Here is a 17,076-nt window from a genome sequence, read left to right on the forward strand (position 1 = left end):
GGGGGCCCGCAGCGAGGCCTTGAGAGTCGCCTTGGGAGCTGGTGCCCCCTGCCCTCTGCCCGGGACCTGGGGAAAGAATTGAGGCCTTTAGTAGTAAGATCCAGGCTTTGGATAGCGTTGTGTTCTCCAGTTCCCATTTCAACCCTGGGACCGTGTCAGACATCATTATCCCCATTTTACCGAGTAGGCTAAGCAAGTAAATACCCTGAGGGACGCAGTTATTTATCCACGGGCACACAGCTAGGAAGGTGCAGAACCAGGTTTTTTCTTTTTAACGAGCACTGTGCACTTGCCTATCACCAGCATTTACTTCTAATTTATTTACCACATATATATCTCATCTGTGTCTTAAAAAAAATTATTTTGAGGTAGCTTACAATAAGAAGTATGTGCAGTTAGACTGTTCAAGAACTTTCAAAACCATGGTGTTCGAGCTTCGCTGTAGCTCAGGGCTTGCTGGCACGGCAGGCAAATTTGGAGATGCTGTGAGTTATGGGTAGAGCTGGTTCATGAGCCACACAGACTTCCCTGGTGCCGAATCCCAGAAGTTTACCAGAAGTCCTTTTTCCAATACTCAGTGAACAGCATAGTGCAAGAGACCCTTCTTGGTTGTCTGGTAGAAGTTGAAAAATCATTTGTTGGTTCCCGTATTTACTCTTGATCACCCTTACAACTGTGATCCCGAGACACTTCTGTGTGGTGGCGTCCGTGGCTGTCTCTTGGTGCAGTCTAGTGCTCAGAATACGGACAAGAACTGCTGCTTGGCCCTCACTTGTCTCAGCCAAGAACTGGATAAAAGGCGAGCTCAAGATTGAACTCGGGAAAGACACTACAGCAACCACAGCCAGGAGGCTCACTGAGGGGAGAGCTCCCGGCATTCTTCAGGCCGTGGGTCCACACAGCACTGTCACAGGCATTGTTACATAGTTTCCTCACAGCAGCCCATGGGAAGCGTGTAAGGATCAGTCGCATCCTCTCTTTAGAGATGAGGAAGCTAAGGATTTGGAGAAATCAGACAATTTCCGTAAGGGGCCACATAGTTGATGAGTGGCAGAGCGGTCGTCACAACTCAAGCGTCCTGATGCTAGCGTTCCAGCCCTCCGCCCTCTCTGGTGCTCCCTGTTCCTTTTTTTTTTTTTTTTGCGGTAAGAGGGCCTCTCACTGTTGTGGTCTCTCCCGTTGCGGAGCACAGGCTCCGGACGCGCAGGCTCAGCAGCCATGGCTCACGGGCCCAGCCACTCTGCAGCATGTGGCATCTTTCCGGACCGGGGCACGAATCCGTGTCCCCTGCATCGGCAGGCGGACTCTCAACCACTGCGCCACCAGGGAAGCCCCTCCCTCCCTGTTCCTTTGCAGCTGCTCGCCTCATGGAGTTGACCCTTTGCTTTGGGCTGCTTTGTTTGCCAGAGGTGACAGCCCCTGGCAAAAGGTGCAGGGACAGTGGGAGGAGGCACAAGGGTATGCTGCTGTGTGGACCTAGCCCAGCTACCAAGGTCAAGCCAGCCCCAGGACTTGGTGCCCAGTGAGGAGTCAAGTTTACTTTCCGGAGAACAGTGCGAATTCTGGGGCGACAGTTTCTCTAGGGACTGTGGAGGACCTCCAGAGGACCCAGAGGACTTGTGCTAGAGCTGAGTCCCGGTGCCTCTGAGCTTACTCATGTTGGGAGGCTAGGCCAAGAGCCTGCTAGTTCCACCCTGATGGGAGCTGGTTCCGACGGTGGGCACTAAGCAAGGTGCCTCTCTGAAGAGACCCTCTGTGCTCCCTGCGCTTTAGGGAGTATCTCCCCCCTCCCCCAGACCCACGGCTCTGCTCCTCTGTGGAGCAGTTTGGTTGTCCACAGGGCCTCTCTCCGGTGCTCCCATCCCACCCAGCCCAGCTCCTGGACTCTGTTTTGCCTCCCCGATGGGCAAACCTGAGTGGGGACACAGTCCTTCCCAGCATCTGAGCCCCACCTTTCCCAGGCTCTCTCCATAGGCAGCCGAGAACTGCCACCTGGAACTCGGCCAGACCCCTGAGGAATGGCCCTGCCTCCCAGAGTCCTGGCTGAGAGGGACCTTCCGGAAGCTATCTTCATGCTCAGCAGAGCATTTCTGCACAGAAAGTTGGGTGTCAATATAACTTTGAAGGGTTTCCACAGAGTAAAACTGTATACCCTTTCTCTGAAGCCTCATCAAGCTGGGACCCAACTACTTTCCATTCAGAAATACAGAGCACTTGCGGTGGTTTGGGGTCAGGAGACCCGGGTTCTGGTATCAGCTTTGTCATTAACTGTTGTTGTGACCTTGAGCAAGTCCAGTCCCTCCAGGCTTCTCCTCTCTTCTCTGCATGAAAATTTCTCTAAAGCTCATAGCTTGAGAAATGTTTGACCTTTTGCAGATTAGTATCCTTCTTTCTAATGAGATCATGGTCCCCTTTTCCCAAGGCTGAAGGGAACTTCAGGGTTAAGCTTTGTGTAGAAATATACCCTTAGCCTAAAAATTCTGCTTCATTCATTTCTCTTAATTAGTCGTTCTTCGGTACTTGTTCCCCTTATCTAAGCTGCCACGGTTATTATTATCCTTTTTGGAACTGGAAGAATAGAAGTAACAGCCTGTACTGTTACCTCACAGTATTACTGGAGCACAAATGAGAAATCATTCAAGTTCTTTGACTATGTATGCATGAGTTATCATTTTTGTTGTTGATGATCACAATGAAGCCCTTCAGGTGTATCTTGACTTAGTTTCCTTTTGTTAGATTTTCAGTAAAGATGGAGAAAAAAAAAAGGAAGGAAAAAAAAGGTAACTATGCACTGTGATGGATGTGTTAACTAACCTTATTGTAGTAATCACTTCACAAAATATATGTATATCAAAATCATCACGTTGGGGCTTCCCTGGTGGCACAGTGGTTGAGAGTCCGCCTGCCGATGCAGGGGACACGGATTCGTGCCCCGGTCCGGGAAGATCCCACGTGCCGCGGAGCGGTTGGGCCCGTGAGCCACGGCCGCTGAGCCTGCGCGTCTGGAGCCTGTGCTCCGCAACGGGAGAGGCCACAGCAGTGAGAGGCCCGCGTACCAAAAAATTAAAAAAATAAAAAATAAATAAATCATCACATTGTACACCTTCAGCTTTCAGAATGTTGTATGTCAGTTACGTCTCAATAAAGCTGAAAAAAAAAAAGGAGAAACAAACAAAGATGGAGAAAAACTGGTCTTCACTCAGTGATCTTTTTAACTTCTGTCATCATAAAAGTTACCACACACAACTTTCTTAAATGATCACAATGTCCGGGTTTGCTTCCTGTCTTAATTATTTTAATCTGAGTTATTACTGAAGTGGTCTCTCCTAAGACAGGAGCAGCAGGAGATTTGCCACCTTTGAGAAGAGGCAGCTCTCAAGGAGGAGGCTTGGTGGGGGGGGGGGGTCCCTGTAACAGAGGAGGAAGTAACCCAAAGTCAGTGAGACCCTCGAATTGTGATGGGCCCAAGTGAGTGCTTTCCTGATGTTGTAAGAATAGGCGCAAGATAGAAATGAATCACTGTGAACTTGAATTTAGCCTGGGCTGGGGAATAGCTGAGCCTCTTCCCTTTGCTGAGCCTAAGGCTGGCCTGGATGCTTTCTGAGGGGAATCGCCTGGCTTTTACATCCTGTGGGCCCTACTCAGGGCTCAGCCCTGCTTATCCCAGCCCCAGCCTGCTGGATCTGCAGGGACCCTCCTTGTGTTTTGCAGGTGCTTGTCCCAGAGATGGCAGCGTGGAGGCAACGCATCCAACTCCTGCACTGTCCTCTCCCTGCTTGGAGCCCCCTGTGCCTTCATGGGCTCGCTGGCCCCGGGCCACGCTGCCGAGTAAGTGGAGGGAGCCGGGGAGGGTGGCCCACAGGGCCGGGGAGAAGAAGGAAGCCTGGCCCTGGGTGGGCGGGTCTCTGAGAAATGGTTTGTGGCCACCAGAAATGGGTGGGACGTGGGGAGTGGAGTACCAGCATCCCAGACCCTCCCTGGTATGGCTTATCTGCTGCTCAGTTGTTAATGCTGCTCCTGTTAAAGGTTTCATTTTCACAGCCTGTTTCCTTGGCCAGTCCCTGGAGGCTGCTTCGGCTTCCCACCTTCTCCTTCCTTGTTTCCAACAGACTCTCTGCGGTGGATGTGACTTTGCCCTTCTCAAGTCCCTAATCCTGCCTGTCCTTTTGGCAGAAGGCAGTTAGGGACATGCTGTACCTGCCCTCTCTCGGGGATGTCCTGCATCCATGGTCCCAGGGTCCAGGCCTGCAGTTTCTTTCCCAGCTGAGGGGGCAGGGCCAGTGATTGTGTCCCCGTTGTTCACTGAAGCAGCGAGAGCTCCCTGCCCGAGGACACCCCGATGCCACGTGCTAAAGCTGGGCCCAGACCCATGCCTCCCAGCTCATCGGCTAGGAGGCTGCAGCCCGTAGTGGCCCACACGCTTCCTCTATGTTGGCTGCTGCAGGGACCCAAGAGCCCTTTGACCCCTGGCACTGCCGACTCAGCAAGCGCTTATCAGGCGGTGAGGCCCACTTTGCCCACTGTGGGCACAGGGGCAGGCTGCCAGGTTGCTGGCCTGTAAAGCACAGCCCTTTGAACCCTGGTTTGAGAGGGGCTGCTGCCAGAGCCCAGCCCCAAGCTGCAGCCAGATTCCCTTCCTTATGAACTGGCACGAAGCAAATAATGGGGCGAGAGCCTGCCCTGTGATGTGGGACAGAGGGACCCGGAGCCAACAGCTGCTCACTTGTCAGCCCTCTTCAGCAGCTGCCTTCCCTCCCAGCTAGAGCAAGACCATGCCTCTTACTTTGGGGTGGTGGACCCACCTTTGTGTGGCAATCATGCTGATAGCTGGGCCATTCTAAATTCTCCCCACGTGTTCAACAAACACTGAATGAGCACCTACCATGTGCCTGGCACTGTGGGTGCAAAAAGTTATTTGGCAAAAACCAAATCATACTCTCCATGCTGTGGGAAAGCTACTATTTAAAGGATCCTTGAGACGTAAGGCAAGGAATGATGCCCCGACGTGGTACCTCTATACAAATCTGTATTGTCCAGCCTTGGTGTTGCCGAAAGTGGGGTTCAGCCATAGTGAGAAAGGCCAGGATGGTGGCTGGACTGCTGGGCGTAGTGGCCACAGCTCCTGGTGACAGGACACTGCATTTCCAAAGAGCTGGGAGGGGTGGATGGCCTCCTTGTTCTGCTGGTACAGTCTTCCTGAGGGGCCACCCCCCGGCTCACTCTGATTGGAGGGGATTCTGAGCGAGAGTCTTGGACCCGGTCCAGCCTGAGGGGCCTCAGGCACTGAGAGGGCTTGCCACTGTGGAAGGAGCGGGCAGTGAGCAGGCCCACCGAGGCAGCACCACTTCCTGGCTGGGCAGCGTGGAGGCAGGTGTAGAAGGAGAGGAATCATGTTAGGACTGGAAGGACTTCAGAGAGTGGAGTACCAACGGGGATGAGCAAGCAGAGGGCACCTGGGGACAAAGTATCACCTTGGTAATTATTAATACTGCCTGGGCCTTGCATGATGCGGGCCACAGTGCCCTCACCTGCTTGGTTCAAACAGGGTGCATGTTCTAGGTCCCAAATCTACCCCATCTAGCTTTATGAACGTGAGCAAGTCCTTTCCAGCTTGAGTCAGATAGAAGGACAGGGTCAGGGTTGGAGTTTGCTTCAGTCAGGACCTAAATGAATGTCCCTTAGGGTTTTGCTCACTAAGCTCCAGCCATGCTCTCCTGCCTCTCCTGCCTCCACACAGCCTGTGACAGTGACTCCCAGTCCCATCCTAGCCCCTGTGCTTGCACCCCAGGGTCCCCGGTGGCCCTGCCACCTACCCTCCAGTCCCCAAACCCCCGTCGAACTGCGCCTCCCCGGGTTACTCCGCCCTGGCAGTTTTGTCCTGGACGACCTTCGCCGCTATTCCGTGGACCTACGCTACACGGTCTTTCAGACCACGGGCTCCGTCCCCATTTCCACAGTCATCAGCAGCGAGGCCAGTGGTAGCCGCACCATCATACATGCCTACAGGTTTGTACATCTGTCTGCGCCTTGCCAGCTGCCGCCGCCATTGCTGTCACTCAGCACCCAGAGCAGGACCCTTCTCTCCAAGACCCGCGTGCTCTGGCACCGCTCCCCACCCCGCAGGAGGTCCAGGCCCCTGGTAGCCTCTAATCTGTGTCTCCTTGCCCTTCCCTTGGCTCGGGCTCCACCCCAAGCTTCCTGGTGGCTGACTTCAGGCAGCGGGGCGTGGACGTGTCTCAGGTGGCCTGGCAGAGTAGTGGGGAAGCCCCATGCTCTTGCTGCATCGTCAACAGCTCCAATGGCTCCCGTACCATTGTGCTCTACGACACGTAAGGCCCCCTGGCCTGCCCTGCCACAGCCCACCAATTAGCTCCCTCACTTGCCACGTGGGCAGCCCACTTGCCCGCCCTCTGTGGCCTCTCTCTTTGTACCAGAAATTGTCCCTATGCCAAACTGTTCAGTGATTTTGGAATTGTTCTCAATTAGGGGAGAAGTGAGGTGGGAAGGGATGGGCTTTGCTCTGCCTGGCGACTTGGCCTTGGTCGACACCAAGGATGGGCGGGCAGGCCTGTGCAAACTGTAATTTATGATGTGATTCTTCCATAATCAGCCAATCAGCAGCCTGGGTGTGAGTATGGGGAAATTGTTCTGAGGACAGAGGGATGGGAGATGTGATTCAAACCGTCTTGAGCCCTGAAGGGGGGCCCACTGGGGTTTCCAGGGTCAGCCCCAGAGTTGCCAGCCTGCAGCATGGCACCAGGAGCTGAGGTTTGGGTGTTCGAAAGAGATGAGCAACCCCAAAGGTCCCAGCATAATGAAGCCAGACCAAATGCCACACACCACTCACAGCCATTGCTGAAGGAGGGAAGGGGAACACTGGCTCAGCAGAACAGGGCCATCTGATGTGTTGCTAACCTGGGGCAGGGCAGGGGAATCCCTTTAGGGTCCCAAGCTTCCAGGGAGAGACCCCTTCTCATCTCTCCCAGATTCCCTCCTGAAAAATCTCAAGAGGTTTAGTTTACTGAGAACCTAGTGTGTGCCAAGTACTCTGTTAGGGCAGAGATGGCCCAAGCCCAACTGCCCTGGGGTTCTGACTGTCCCTGCTGCCCAGCATGACCACTGGACCTGCGGGAGGGGCAGTCATCCTAGAACAAGATTTATGACCAGTGGCCCTGGGCTCTTTGTGTCCCGATGAATGAGTGGGTAGGCATACATGCTAGGCACGATCTTCCCATTGGGCAACCCTAGTCATCTGCCCATTAAGCAACAATCTGTAGCAACTTTGATCAGGGACACAACGTGGGTATTCACAGGAAGGGAGGGAGAGGAGCTCCAAGGAGAAATGTTTATTGCCCACTGGCCTCAGTCCAGGCATATCCACACACATTATCTCCAGCTGCAGCAGGCCTGCGAGGCTAGGGGTTCGGTCCCATTTACCAAAGGGGAAGCACCTCAGAAAGGCCACAGTCACCCAGCTAGTTAAATCGAAGGAGGATTTGGCGCAGAACATGGAGGGGAGGACACTGGCTGTGTGTAGGTCTCTGGCCAAGGAAGGTCAAGGCGGACGGACCCTTCCCAGGTCTCCACACCTAAGTCGGCCAAAAATAAACTCAGCCTCAAGCACCAACCTTGATCCCAGGGTCCTAACATGGAGCTGCCAAACTCAGGACAGGGCTGCTGTCACCACTGGGGTGCCTGAAGTGAGAGGACCCAGACCCGAGCTCCAGGCAGAACGCGTGGCCTTTGTAGTTTCCCGGGGCACTGCGTGGTGGTAGCTGTGTGTGCTGCTGGCAAGAGGAATTCTGGGAGTCGTAGTCCCTGGTGCTCTGAAAGCATTTTGGGAGATATGGTCTCCAAGGCACGCAGAACTGGTCCCTTGCTTGACATATGTGGTGGTTGCGTTTGCCCTTAGATAATATCACAGCCTCAAACACAGGAAGGGGCACCCTAGGAAATTGCCTCCAGCCCCCTGTCTGGATGGAGCTGAGTAGGGCAAGGAGTGGTCTCGAGTTTAGCCTGAGACAGGGTCTGTCCTGGAGCTAAGCCTCAGAAGCATGTGCTATAGATTCAGCTTCCTGCCATGCTGCAGGCAGCGCCAGGCATAGGGGCCCTAGCAGCCAGTTAGAGATCCTGGCCCTGGCTGACCTCACCATGCCCCTTCTCTGTCCTTTCCGTCCTGCGACTCAGGAACCTACCAGATGTGTCTGCTAAAGACTTTGAGAAGGTTGACCTGACCCGGTTCAAGTGGATCCACATTGAGGCAAGCCCTGCCCTACCTGTGTTTTGAGGGCCTCAACCTGCCACAGCCCCTCCACATGTTCCGCCTTCTTCTTGGTTTCTTTGAACCATGAAGTACCTTAGAGGTCAATGAATCCAACCCCCCTCACCCGCTCTCCATCCTCCTTTTATTAGTTTTCAGGTGGAAACTAAGGCCCAGAAAGACTGGGTGATTTACTCAAGGTCACACAGCAGGATGTAGGTGCCAGAAGCAGGGTGCTGGCTCTAGGCAAAGTCTGGTGCTTTCTGTGTTACAGGCTGCCCCACTTCCTCTGGACTTGGCCTCTGGCAGGGGCCTGGCTGTGGGAGGCCTGACCCGTTACCTCTGGGGAGGCAGGAATGGGAGGGCCTGACCCAGCTCCCAAATAAAGGGAACTAGAATCTTCATTCCAAGAGAAGTTTTGGAGTCTAGGTGGGAGGAAACCTTGAGAAGTCCTGAGTTCTGACCCTAGCCCTGTCATTTAATTTACTGTAGGTCCTTAGGAGAGTCTCTCTTTTATGCTTTCGTCTTCTCATCTGAAATGGGAGGGCTGGTCAATAAGGTCTCCAAGGTCCAGAATAGCACTAGGATTCTGAGACTTAGGATGGGGTTCCAGCCCAGCCTTCCTGGCCCCTCTCCCCCATCACCCATGGTTCCAGCAGGGAGGGAAGAATGAGGCAGAATGAGACCAGCGCCCAGCTGGTCCTGAGTTGCCTGCCCTGCCCTGCTCTGCCCCAGGGCCGGAATGCATCGGAGCAGGTGAAGATGCTGCAGCGGATAGAACAGCACAACGCCAGGCAGCCTCCGGAGCAGAAGATCCAGGTGTCTGTGGAGGTGGAGAAGCCGCGAGAGGAGCTGTACCAGCTGTTTGGCTACGGAGACGTGGTAAGCATCCCCCACAGCCCCCCACCTTGCCACATCCAGCTTAATTTGGTCCTTAAAGGGAGTCCGAGTGTCCCCTTGTCCTGCCTGTGACACTTAGGATGGCAGTTTGCGGCTTGGTGATGTTGGCAGGTGGGGGCAAAGCAAAGAGGCAGACCTCTAGCTTAGGGCTCTAGTGCAGGCCTCAACAGTGGCCAAGGAGTAGAATTTCTCCACCCCAGTGGGCGCATAGGTATGAAGGCAGCCAGAGGGCTTGGTCAAGGCCAAGACGGCCAGCCTCAGGGCCAGCCTGCGTGGAAGCCTCTCTTCCCTGGACCTCCTGTCTTTTCCTCTGTCAAATGACGGGATGGGACTGTTCTCCGGGGTACCCTCCAATTCTGGGGTGGGAGCCACTAGGGGGTGAGGGAGGATGGGAAGGGGACTTGCCCATGGTAAGTTTGGAATGTAAATGGAATCGGGATGATAATCCTAGCATCACAGTGGAAGCTCGTTGGGCCTCAACCTTGGCTGCACGTTAAATGATGTGGATGCCTGAGCCCCACCCTCATTTTTTTTTTTTTTTTTTTTTTTTTTTAATTTGGTTGGTAGAGGTGAAGCCTGGGCTGAAGTATTTTTTAACAAAACACCCTGGTGATTCTAATATGTAGCTTGTGTTAAGGAAGCTCTAGAACTCCTCTCCCTTTGTTTTAAAGATGAAGAAATCAGACCTAGAGGGCAGAGCTGTACGCGGAAAGCCAAACAGAACAAAAACCCTCCTGAAAGCTGTGGTTTTACCTGCCAGTTGTAGATTGCGCCCCAAGGTGACCTCAGGACTCACTCTGGGTTTTCAATTGTGAGGAAATTCGTTGATCTTAGAATAGGCCGGGGCTTTCGTGTCACAATTTACATGGCTGTTTTCTAGCATATCCTGAGCAAGTATGAAAACACGTTCCTGAGGGACAGCGAGATGCTACTTGGGGGGTTTAGGTGGCCACGATGGAGGAGCAGGTTGCTGGTAGTGAGGGACAGCTGGGGTAGAGCTCAGGTGACTGTCAGCCTCTCTTCCACTGCCCACAGGTGTTTGTCAGCAAAGATGTGGCCAAGCACTTTGGGTTCCAGTCAGCGGAGGAGGCCCTGAGGGGCCTGTACAGTCGCGTGAGGAAGGGGTGAGCTAGCGGAAGCCAGGCAGCGGCCCGGGTACGGGGAGTGAGGGAGACTGGCCTCCAGGGTCTGCCCCGGGGAGGGATAATGAGGCTGGGGGCCAGGGCTGGGCTAACACCCAGCTGAGTGGAGGGTGTCACAGGGCTACGCTGGTCTGTGCCTGGGCTGAGGAGGGTGCCGATGCCCTGGGCCCTGATGGACGGCTGCTCCACTCCGACGCTTTCCCACCGCCCCAGGTGGTGGACACTCTGGGGGCCGGAGACACCTTCAACGCGTCCGTCATCTTCAGCCTGTCCCAGGGTGAGTACCCCAGCAGCAGGCCCAGGGCCGGGGCCTGCCCCTGCCCAGAAGACCCGGCTGATCTGGCTGTTCATCCCTCCCTCCAGGGAAGAGCATGCAGGAGGCACTGAGCTTTGGCTGCCAGGTGGCGGGCAAGAAGTGTGGTCTGCAGGGCTTCGATGGCATCGTGTGAGTGCCCTGTGGTAGGAAGCACCGGCTCACATCCCCACCCCAGGCCAGCATCACTGGCTGCCGTCGCCCTCTCTTCTCTGGCCAGCTGGCATCAGGCTGCCTTGCCCCCCGGGCGGATGCAGGCTGTGGGAGGGCTCCACTTGTGACCTGGCATCTCACATGGCAGAGCTGCAGAGCAAATAAATCTTCCCCAGAGCCAGCTTCCTTCTGGCAGTCTGTTTGTCTTTGATGTCTGAGCTGCTCTGGCTGGGGATTCTGGAGGCTTTGATCCTGCAGTCCTTCGCCCTTTTTTTCTCTGTTCCCCAAATTCACCTCCTGCCCAGGCCCAGAGGAAGGGCCACCCAGACCAGAGCAGCAGGAAGTGCCCCAGGCTTGCCACCAGCTGTGCCCCTGCTGGGGACCCAGCTCAGGGTAGAGGGCCAGACTTCCAGCCTTCCTGGTGGGGGAGGAGCCTTAACCCCTTGCACCCCAGGGAACCTTCCAAATAGCCACAAGCCATGAGAAAGCTCCTCTGGGCCCCAGCTCTGTCACAAGACTCCAGTGGCCACAAGTGTGTCCACATGGCTGAGCCAACCTGACAGGCCAGCAGGCAGGGAGCCTACTCTGGTGTGGCGGGGCCTCTGCGGTCCAAAAATATCTCCCCAGTGACTGACCCCGAGCCTGACCGCCCCACCCTTGGAGCCGCCTTGTAGTTAAGGCGGTGCCTGAGCCACAAATGTGACCTGGAATGCAAAGCATTGCTTTCCCTGGGGGAGGCCTGGTCTGAGGGCATACGGGAATTGGTGAATTTCCATATGGGAGTTGGGGCAGGGGGGTAAGGCCGTAGAATGTGATAAAAGGTATGGGCTTTAGGCTCAGACAGGCCTGAATTCAAATCTGCCACTTACTGAGCTATGGGACCGTGAGTACATTACTGAACTCCGTCTTCCCCAATTTCCTCACCTGCCAAATGGTGCTAATTCTGCCTGGTCACAGAATTATCGTGAGGATAAAATCACAATATGTAAAATGCCCAGCATGATGCCCAGTGTGTACTAGGTTCTCAATAAATGGTAATTATTAATATTTTCAGGGGTGGGGAGCAGATACAGGATGATGGAGAAGATCTACCCTGAACTGCAGGAGGGCGTCCTAGTGGTTAGGCCCCAGGGAAAGGCTGAGCTCCCTTCCCCGGGCTGTCTGCAGCTGGCTGCGGCCTAGTGCTGTACTCTGCTGTGCCTCTGGGTAAACTGAATTCCTGCCCTCCCAAGAGGACTGCCCAGTCCCGACCCCCTGCAGCCTGAGGTCAGGGCAGGCTGGACCAGTGGATCGATCGCGCAGAGGGATGGGTTCATTTGGTTCTTTATTGGTTTTCTGGGCCCTAAAGCTGCCCTTCAACTTAGGGTCTCCCTGAGCTGCACAGAAAGACCTGCCACCTACTGGGGCCAGGAAGGGGGCACAGAGGTGGTCGTTGTCCTAACACACACACCCTACCCTTTGGGGCATATGTTCTGGCACTGAGACTTCTAGGTGTGCAAACCTGTATCCTCAAGGTTTATATCTCATCATTCTCCAGCTGAACAGCATGAACCTCAAGCTCATTTGGGGTTTTCTTAGACTCCAGTGTTTCCCTTGGAAGCTCTTCTGCTCTCTCTCCAGTGTCCCTGGCTTCTACCTGTCCCCCAACCTCCCCTCCAGGGCCTGAGGCTTCTCTTGCAGCCTCTGCCTGTCCCCCAGCCTCCTGTACAGGTTCCAAGGACTCCCTTCTGGCCTCCACCTGTCCCTCAGCTTCTTCTCTGGGACCTGGGGCTTCAGGTGCTTCTTGTCTTGACGGGCTTTTAGCCAACAGAGGCCGCCTCCCAACATCCTGTGGCTCTGGGGGCTCTTTGAGATCTGTGTGCCTCGGGGCCTCTCCGGGGAAGTTGACGAGCTCTGCAGGGGTCATGAGCCCATCCCCATTCAGGTCCTGGGTCTCCAGCACCTCATCCACTACCAGGATCACCTGTGGAAGGGTCTATAGTGACTGGAGATGCTCCCAGGAACCCTGACCCTCCCAACACCCCCCTGCATCCCTGCCATGCAGGCTTTGAGCCCTCCTTTCACAGGGGATTCACCAAAAGAGTCATGATGAAAAAAACCAAAGCCCCAGGGAGCTGGGTCTTCTTCTGGGAGAAGGGCCTCCATCCAGCAGGGCTTACCGGGTCGGTGGTGGGAGAGTCAGAAGCTCCAGGGTCCAGAGTTGCTGTCAACATGGACAACAGCTCCAGGCCATCCAGCTGTCCACTCTGGTCGTAGTCGTGGAGAGCAAAGAGGTAGAGGAGAACTAAGGAAGAGAGGCTGGATCAGAAGAGGCATCAGGGGACAGGTGGATCAGGCAGGAGTCGCGGGATGGCCTGAGGTCAGTCCCAGCTCTGGCTGCCCTGGGCCTCCCGTCCACGGGCCCCATCAGCCCAGCCCCTCACCCTGCTCCCGGCTCATGTGCTCCGGCTCCTCTTCCATCCTCTCTAGTCCCTTTAGGTAGCTCTGCAGAAGTCTTGCAGAAGAGCGGAAAGTCAGTCCACGAGAGGCCAGTCTGCAGCCCCAGGCCTGGCCCTCGGGTGCCCCCCACCCCAGCCTACTCACTGAAGTTGCTCCTGGCCTGGCTGGAAGGGGTTGGGTAGAGGTGGATGCTGCACTTCAGGGTCCAGCCTGGAGGAGGGAGGGAAGCACCGGCCTTGCAAAGGGCCTCCTCTGAGGGCCCAGCCTCACAGCCTTCCACCCCCAAGCTCCTGGTAGAGTTCTCCCCTCAGACCCAAAGGGAGCTCCTTCTCCAGGCCCCCAAAAACCTTGTGGGGAGGAGGCCAGAATGGCCTCCTCAGAAGCAGAACCTCACTCCCCAGACTCTGCCTTTGCAGATTCCTAGCTTAGATGGTAAGTGAAAATCCCAATAAAACATCTGGTTTGGTGGAGGCCAGAGGAAGCCGCACCTAGTAGACACAAGTTGGAGACCCAAGAAACCACCATTGTGGGCGGCAGGACAACATGCATCATGGCAACCCTTCCTCTGTGATGCTGGGAGCCGAGGGACAGGTCTCTGGCTGGGCCCGGTGGCACTGCCCAGTTTTGTACAGACCCGATTTGCTCCATGACACAAAGTGGACTCTTTTTTACCCCAAGTTGAGGGCATATATGTTGGTTTTGTAGTTTTGATCTGCTCAGGGGCTTTTTGTCAGTCTTTAAAGCTCAAGATTTGCTCGCAGTTCTGGACAGGGATCCCCATTTGCCCAAGTCAATCCAGATGTGTGATGTCAGAGAGCTGGCAGGAGCTGTTACAGCAACTTTTGTCACTGCTGCCAGCCCTTGCTGCTGTGGCTGTATCCGTCCCCCGACCCCACCCAGCATACCCACTGCATAGTATTAAGACACAAAACCTCAAGAAAGATATTCAAATAAAATAGAAGTGATATGCTAATGATCTCTATTTCTTTGGAGCTTCCACTATAAGGTCTTGATAAGAGGACTGTAGCCCCTTCCCAAGCTTATAGCCTCACATCTCATTGGAAATGAGCTCCCAGTTTCCAAGTGAGTCCAGCAAACGTGTCGATGCCCACTTTGCAGAGGACACTCTAACAGGCGCAAGGCAGAAGCTGAGGTGGTGGGGATGATATAGAAGTCAGGGAGCGTACACCCAGTCTCCGCCTCCCAGAGGGGCCCACAGCATACCTCCGATTCTCCAGAGACCCCCCTGCTCCCAGCCCACGGCCCTGCCCTCTGAATCCCGTTACCTTGTGGTGCCGTGTTTGGGAACAGCCTGACTCAGGGGCAGTAGCAGCAGCAGCACTAACATTCTCATCGTCACAGGTAACATCCTTCCTGTAGCTGGAAGTAGGAAACGGGGTTAGGGAATCAGAGGGAAGCAGTGTCTGCCACAGAGGGGGGGAATTGGTGGGTTAGACAGGAACGCCTCTCTCCCTGCCTCTACCTGCCACCCAGGTGACAGGACTCCTGTGCAGGGAGGAGCCACACACGGACATCAGGAACGTTGCTCAAAATAAACCTTATTCCGGATCCAGCATGTAAGGCGCATAACGCAGACCTGTGCTGGGGGAAGCTGTGCTGCGGGCAGGAGTATCCCACTCCTCTTGCCCTGCCAGTCCCCCAGGTGCTCGGAGAAGTGCAGTTTAAACACATATCATGTAGTTCAGTCCACTCATTTTACGAGTGGAAACTAGTTCAGAGAGGATAAGAAAAAGGCGAAATTAGAAGTGCGTAGAGTCACAAAAAGACCAAGCCTTAAAGAGGGAGGGAAACAGATTGTTGGTTTGTATCTGCATTTGTATTTGTATAAAAACTCACTGATGAACAAATCAAAAGAGACTAGACTCCTTGAAATAGGTCTACACTCAGGTAGGGCTTGAAAACACAACAAATCAGGGTCAATCCAACAGTGGTCCCAAGAATTGCTATTTATTAAACACAGGAAAACCAGATCCCAATAGAAAGGAAAAAAACAAAAACTCTCCTTTAGACCTACATTGTGTAGGCCCATTGGCAGCACATCACTTGATTAAATGAAAATAGTCAAATAGAGTATCTATCAATGTGCAGAGCATGAAGCTTTCCAGTTAGTCCCAGGATTGTGTACATATCATGTGAGTTTCTGAGGAAGCAGAAGCCCTCCAGAGCTGAGGCCTGAGACCTCAAACTCATCTTTAGGAAGACAAATCATCAGGTGCTTGATGGTGTAGAGCAGAGGTTCAGGAACCCTCTGAAATGGTACCCTACACTTTGGCTGGCATTGAATTTTCCTGGAGAAAGGTGCATAGCTTTCAGCAGATTCTCAAAGAGTTCCATGACCCTGATAAGGTTCAGGACCACTGCAAGGGAGGACATCAGCTTCCTAAGAGCTCTTCCTAGAGGCAGTGAGCAACTGGCCAACAGGTAGATACATGTGTAGCTGTGCAAATAGAGCTGCCTTGAGGAAGAAGCCGCACAACATGGAAGTCCACAAGAAGGTGAAGCTCCCAAGAGTCATAGAAACCGTCTGTTTTTCTAGATATACGTGGGCCCCAACAGATATAGTGAGTCTACACAGTTTGTAGACTAAGACCTGACGCAACCAAAAAAAAAAAGAAAGCATCATGGAGGAGATAATAGGGGGAAAAAAAGAACCTAAAAAATAATTTAAAAGAAAGACAAATAAAAAGCATAAAATAAGATGGTAAAAATAGATCCAAGTAGGGCTTCCCTGGTGGCGCAGTGGTTGAGAGTCCGCCTGCCAATGCAGGGGACACGGGTTCGTGACCCTGTCCGGGAAGATCTCACATGCCGCGGAGCGGCTGGGCCCGTGAGCCATGGCCGCTGAGCCTGCGCGTCCAGAGCCTGTGCTCCGCAACGGGAGAGGCCACAACAGTGAGAGGCCCACGGACCACAAAAAAAAAAAAAAAAAAAAAATCCAAGTATATCATAAATTGTATAAACATAAATTGTATAAACTCATAATTTGTAATAAACATAAACTGTATAAACTCATCAGTTAAGAAATAGAGATTATCAAAAGGTACATAAGACAACATACAAGTTACATGCAATTTTCAAGAGATTAACCTAAAAAAGTCACAGAAAACAAAACGGTGGAAGAAGGATATATAAAGCAATACTAGAGGAAAGAAAGCTGGTACAGTTTTATTGACGTTAGAATAAATAGAATTTAAGGTGAAAAGCATTATTATACATAAAAAAGTATCATGACAAAATGCACACAAGAGTTTAATCCCCTAGGAAGATATAATGATTCTGAACCTGTATGTACCTAATAACATAGCCTCAAAACACCTAAAACGAAAACTGGCATAACACTATCACCTGTTAGAATGACCAAAAATCCAGAACATTGACAATACCAAGTGCTGACAAGGATGTTGAGCAGCAGGAACTCTCATTCATTGATGGTGGGAGTGCAAAATGGTACAGTCGCTTTAGAAGACATTTAGGTGATTTCATTCCAGACTAAACATGTTCTTACCATACAATCCACCAATTAAACTCCTTGGTATTTACCCAAAGGAGTAGAAAACTCATGTCCACACAAAAACCTGCACGCAGATGTTTATAGCAGCTTTATTCATAACTGCCAAAATTTGGAAGCAACCAAGATACCCTTCGATAGGTGTATGGATAAAGAAATTGTGGTAGATCCAGACAAAGAATATTATTCAGTGCTAAAAAGGAATGAACTATCCAGCCATGAAAAGACACGGAAGAATCTTAAATGCATATTACTAAGGGAAAGAAGCCGATCTGGAAAGGCTACATACTGTATGATTCCAATTGTATGACATTCTGGAAAAAGCAAAACTATGGAGACA

The 17,076-nt window shown here is 53.1% G+C and overlaps 2 protein-coding genes across 4 annotated transcripts in view; one reads left to right on the top strand and one right to left on the bottom strand.

Moving 5' to 3' along the window:
• KHK (ketohexokinase) overlaps positions 1-10,954 on the top strand; it is an 11,218-nt gene extending 264 nt beyond the window's left edge. The window contains exons 2-9 of one of the 3 annotated variants that reach the window (XM_007470817.1): positions 3,712-3,828; positions 5,872-6,006; positions 6,195-6,329; positions 8,188-8,260; positions 8,996-9,142; positions 10,196-10,284; positions 10,422-10,579; positions 10,666-10,954. In XM_007470817.1, coding sequence (XP_007470879.1) covers positions 3,712-3,828; positions 5,872-6,006; positions 6,195-6,329; positions 8,188-8,260; positions 8,996-9,142; positions 10,196-10,284; positions 10,422-10,579; positions 10,666-10,751 — 940 coding nt within the window. In that variant the 3' untranslated portion in view covers positions 10,752-10,954. The remainder of the gene's footprint in view (positions 1-3,711; positions 3,829-5,871; positions 6,007-6,194; positions 6,330-8,187; positions 8,261-8,995; positions 9,143-10,195; positions 10,285-10,421; positions 10,580-10,665) is intronic. The other 2 variants (XM_007470818.1, XM_007470819.1) reach the window with 2 other exon arrangements.
• A 1,330-nt stretch (positions 10,955-12,284) lies between these two features.
• On the bottom strand, positions 12,285-14,579 carry CGREF1 (cell growth regulator with EF-hand domain 1). Its single transcript, XM_007470820.1, has 5 exons — positions 14,494-14,579; positions 13,352-13,417; positions 13,192-13,262; positions 12,928-13,052; positions 12,285-12,731 (listed from the first exon to the last, which is right to left on the bottom strand). The coding sequence occupies exons 1-5, from the start codon at positions 14,574-14,576 to the stop codon at positions 12,285-12,287; spliced, it is 792 nt and encodes a 263-aa protein (XP_007470882.1). The 5' UTR covers positions 14,577-14,579.
• Positions 14,580-17,076: the final 2,497 nt, after the last annotated feature.

The sequence above is a fragment of the Lipotes vexillifer genome, unplaced genomic scaffold (assembly GCF_000442215.2).
Source record: "Lipotes vexillifer unplaced genomic scaffold, Lipotes_vexillifer_v1.1 scaffold717, whole genome shotgun sequence".
Taxonomy (NCBI): Eukaryota; Metazoa; Chordata; class Mammalia; order Artiodactyla; family Lipotidae; genus Lipotes; species Lipotes vexillifer.

Excerpts from the sequence above, each read along its gene's own strand:
- CGREF1 (XM_007470820.1), bottom strand. The coding sequence starts at position 14,576 with ATGTTACCTGTGACGATGAGAATGTTAGTGCTGCTGCTGCTACTGCCC. Across the intron at positions 13,263-13,351 it reads CCAGGCCAGGAGCAACTTCA|ACTTCTGCAGAGCTACCTAA; the intron begins GTGAGTAGGCTG and ends CTCTTCTGCAAG. Across the intron at positions 12,732-12,927 it reads ACTCTCCCACCACCGACCCG|GTGATCCTGGTAGTGGATGA; the intron begins GTAAGCCCTGCT and ends ACCCTTCCACAG.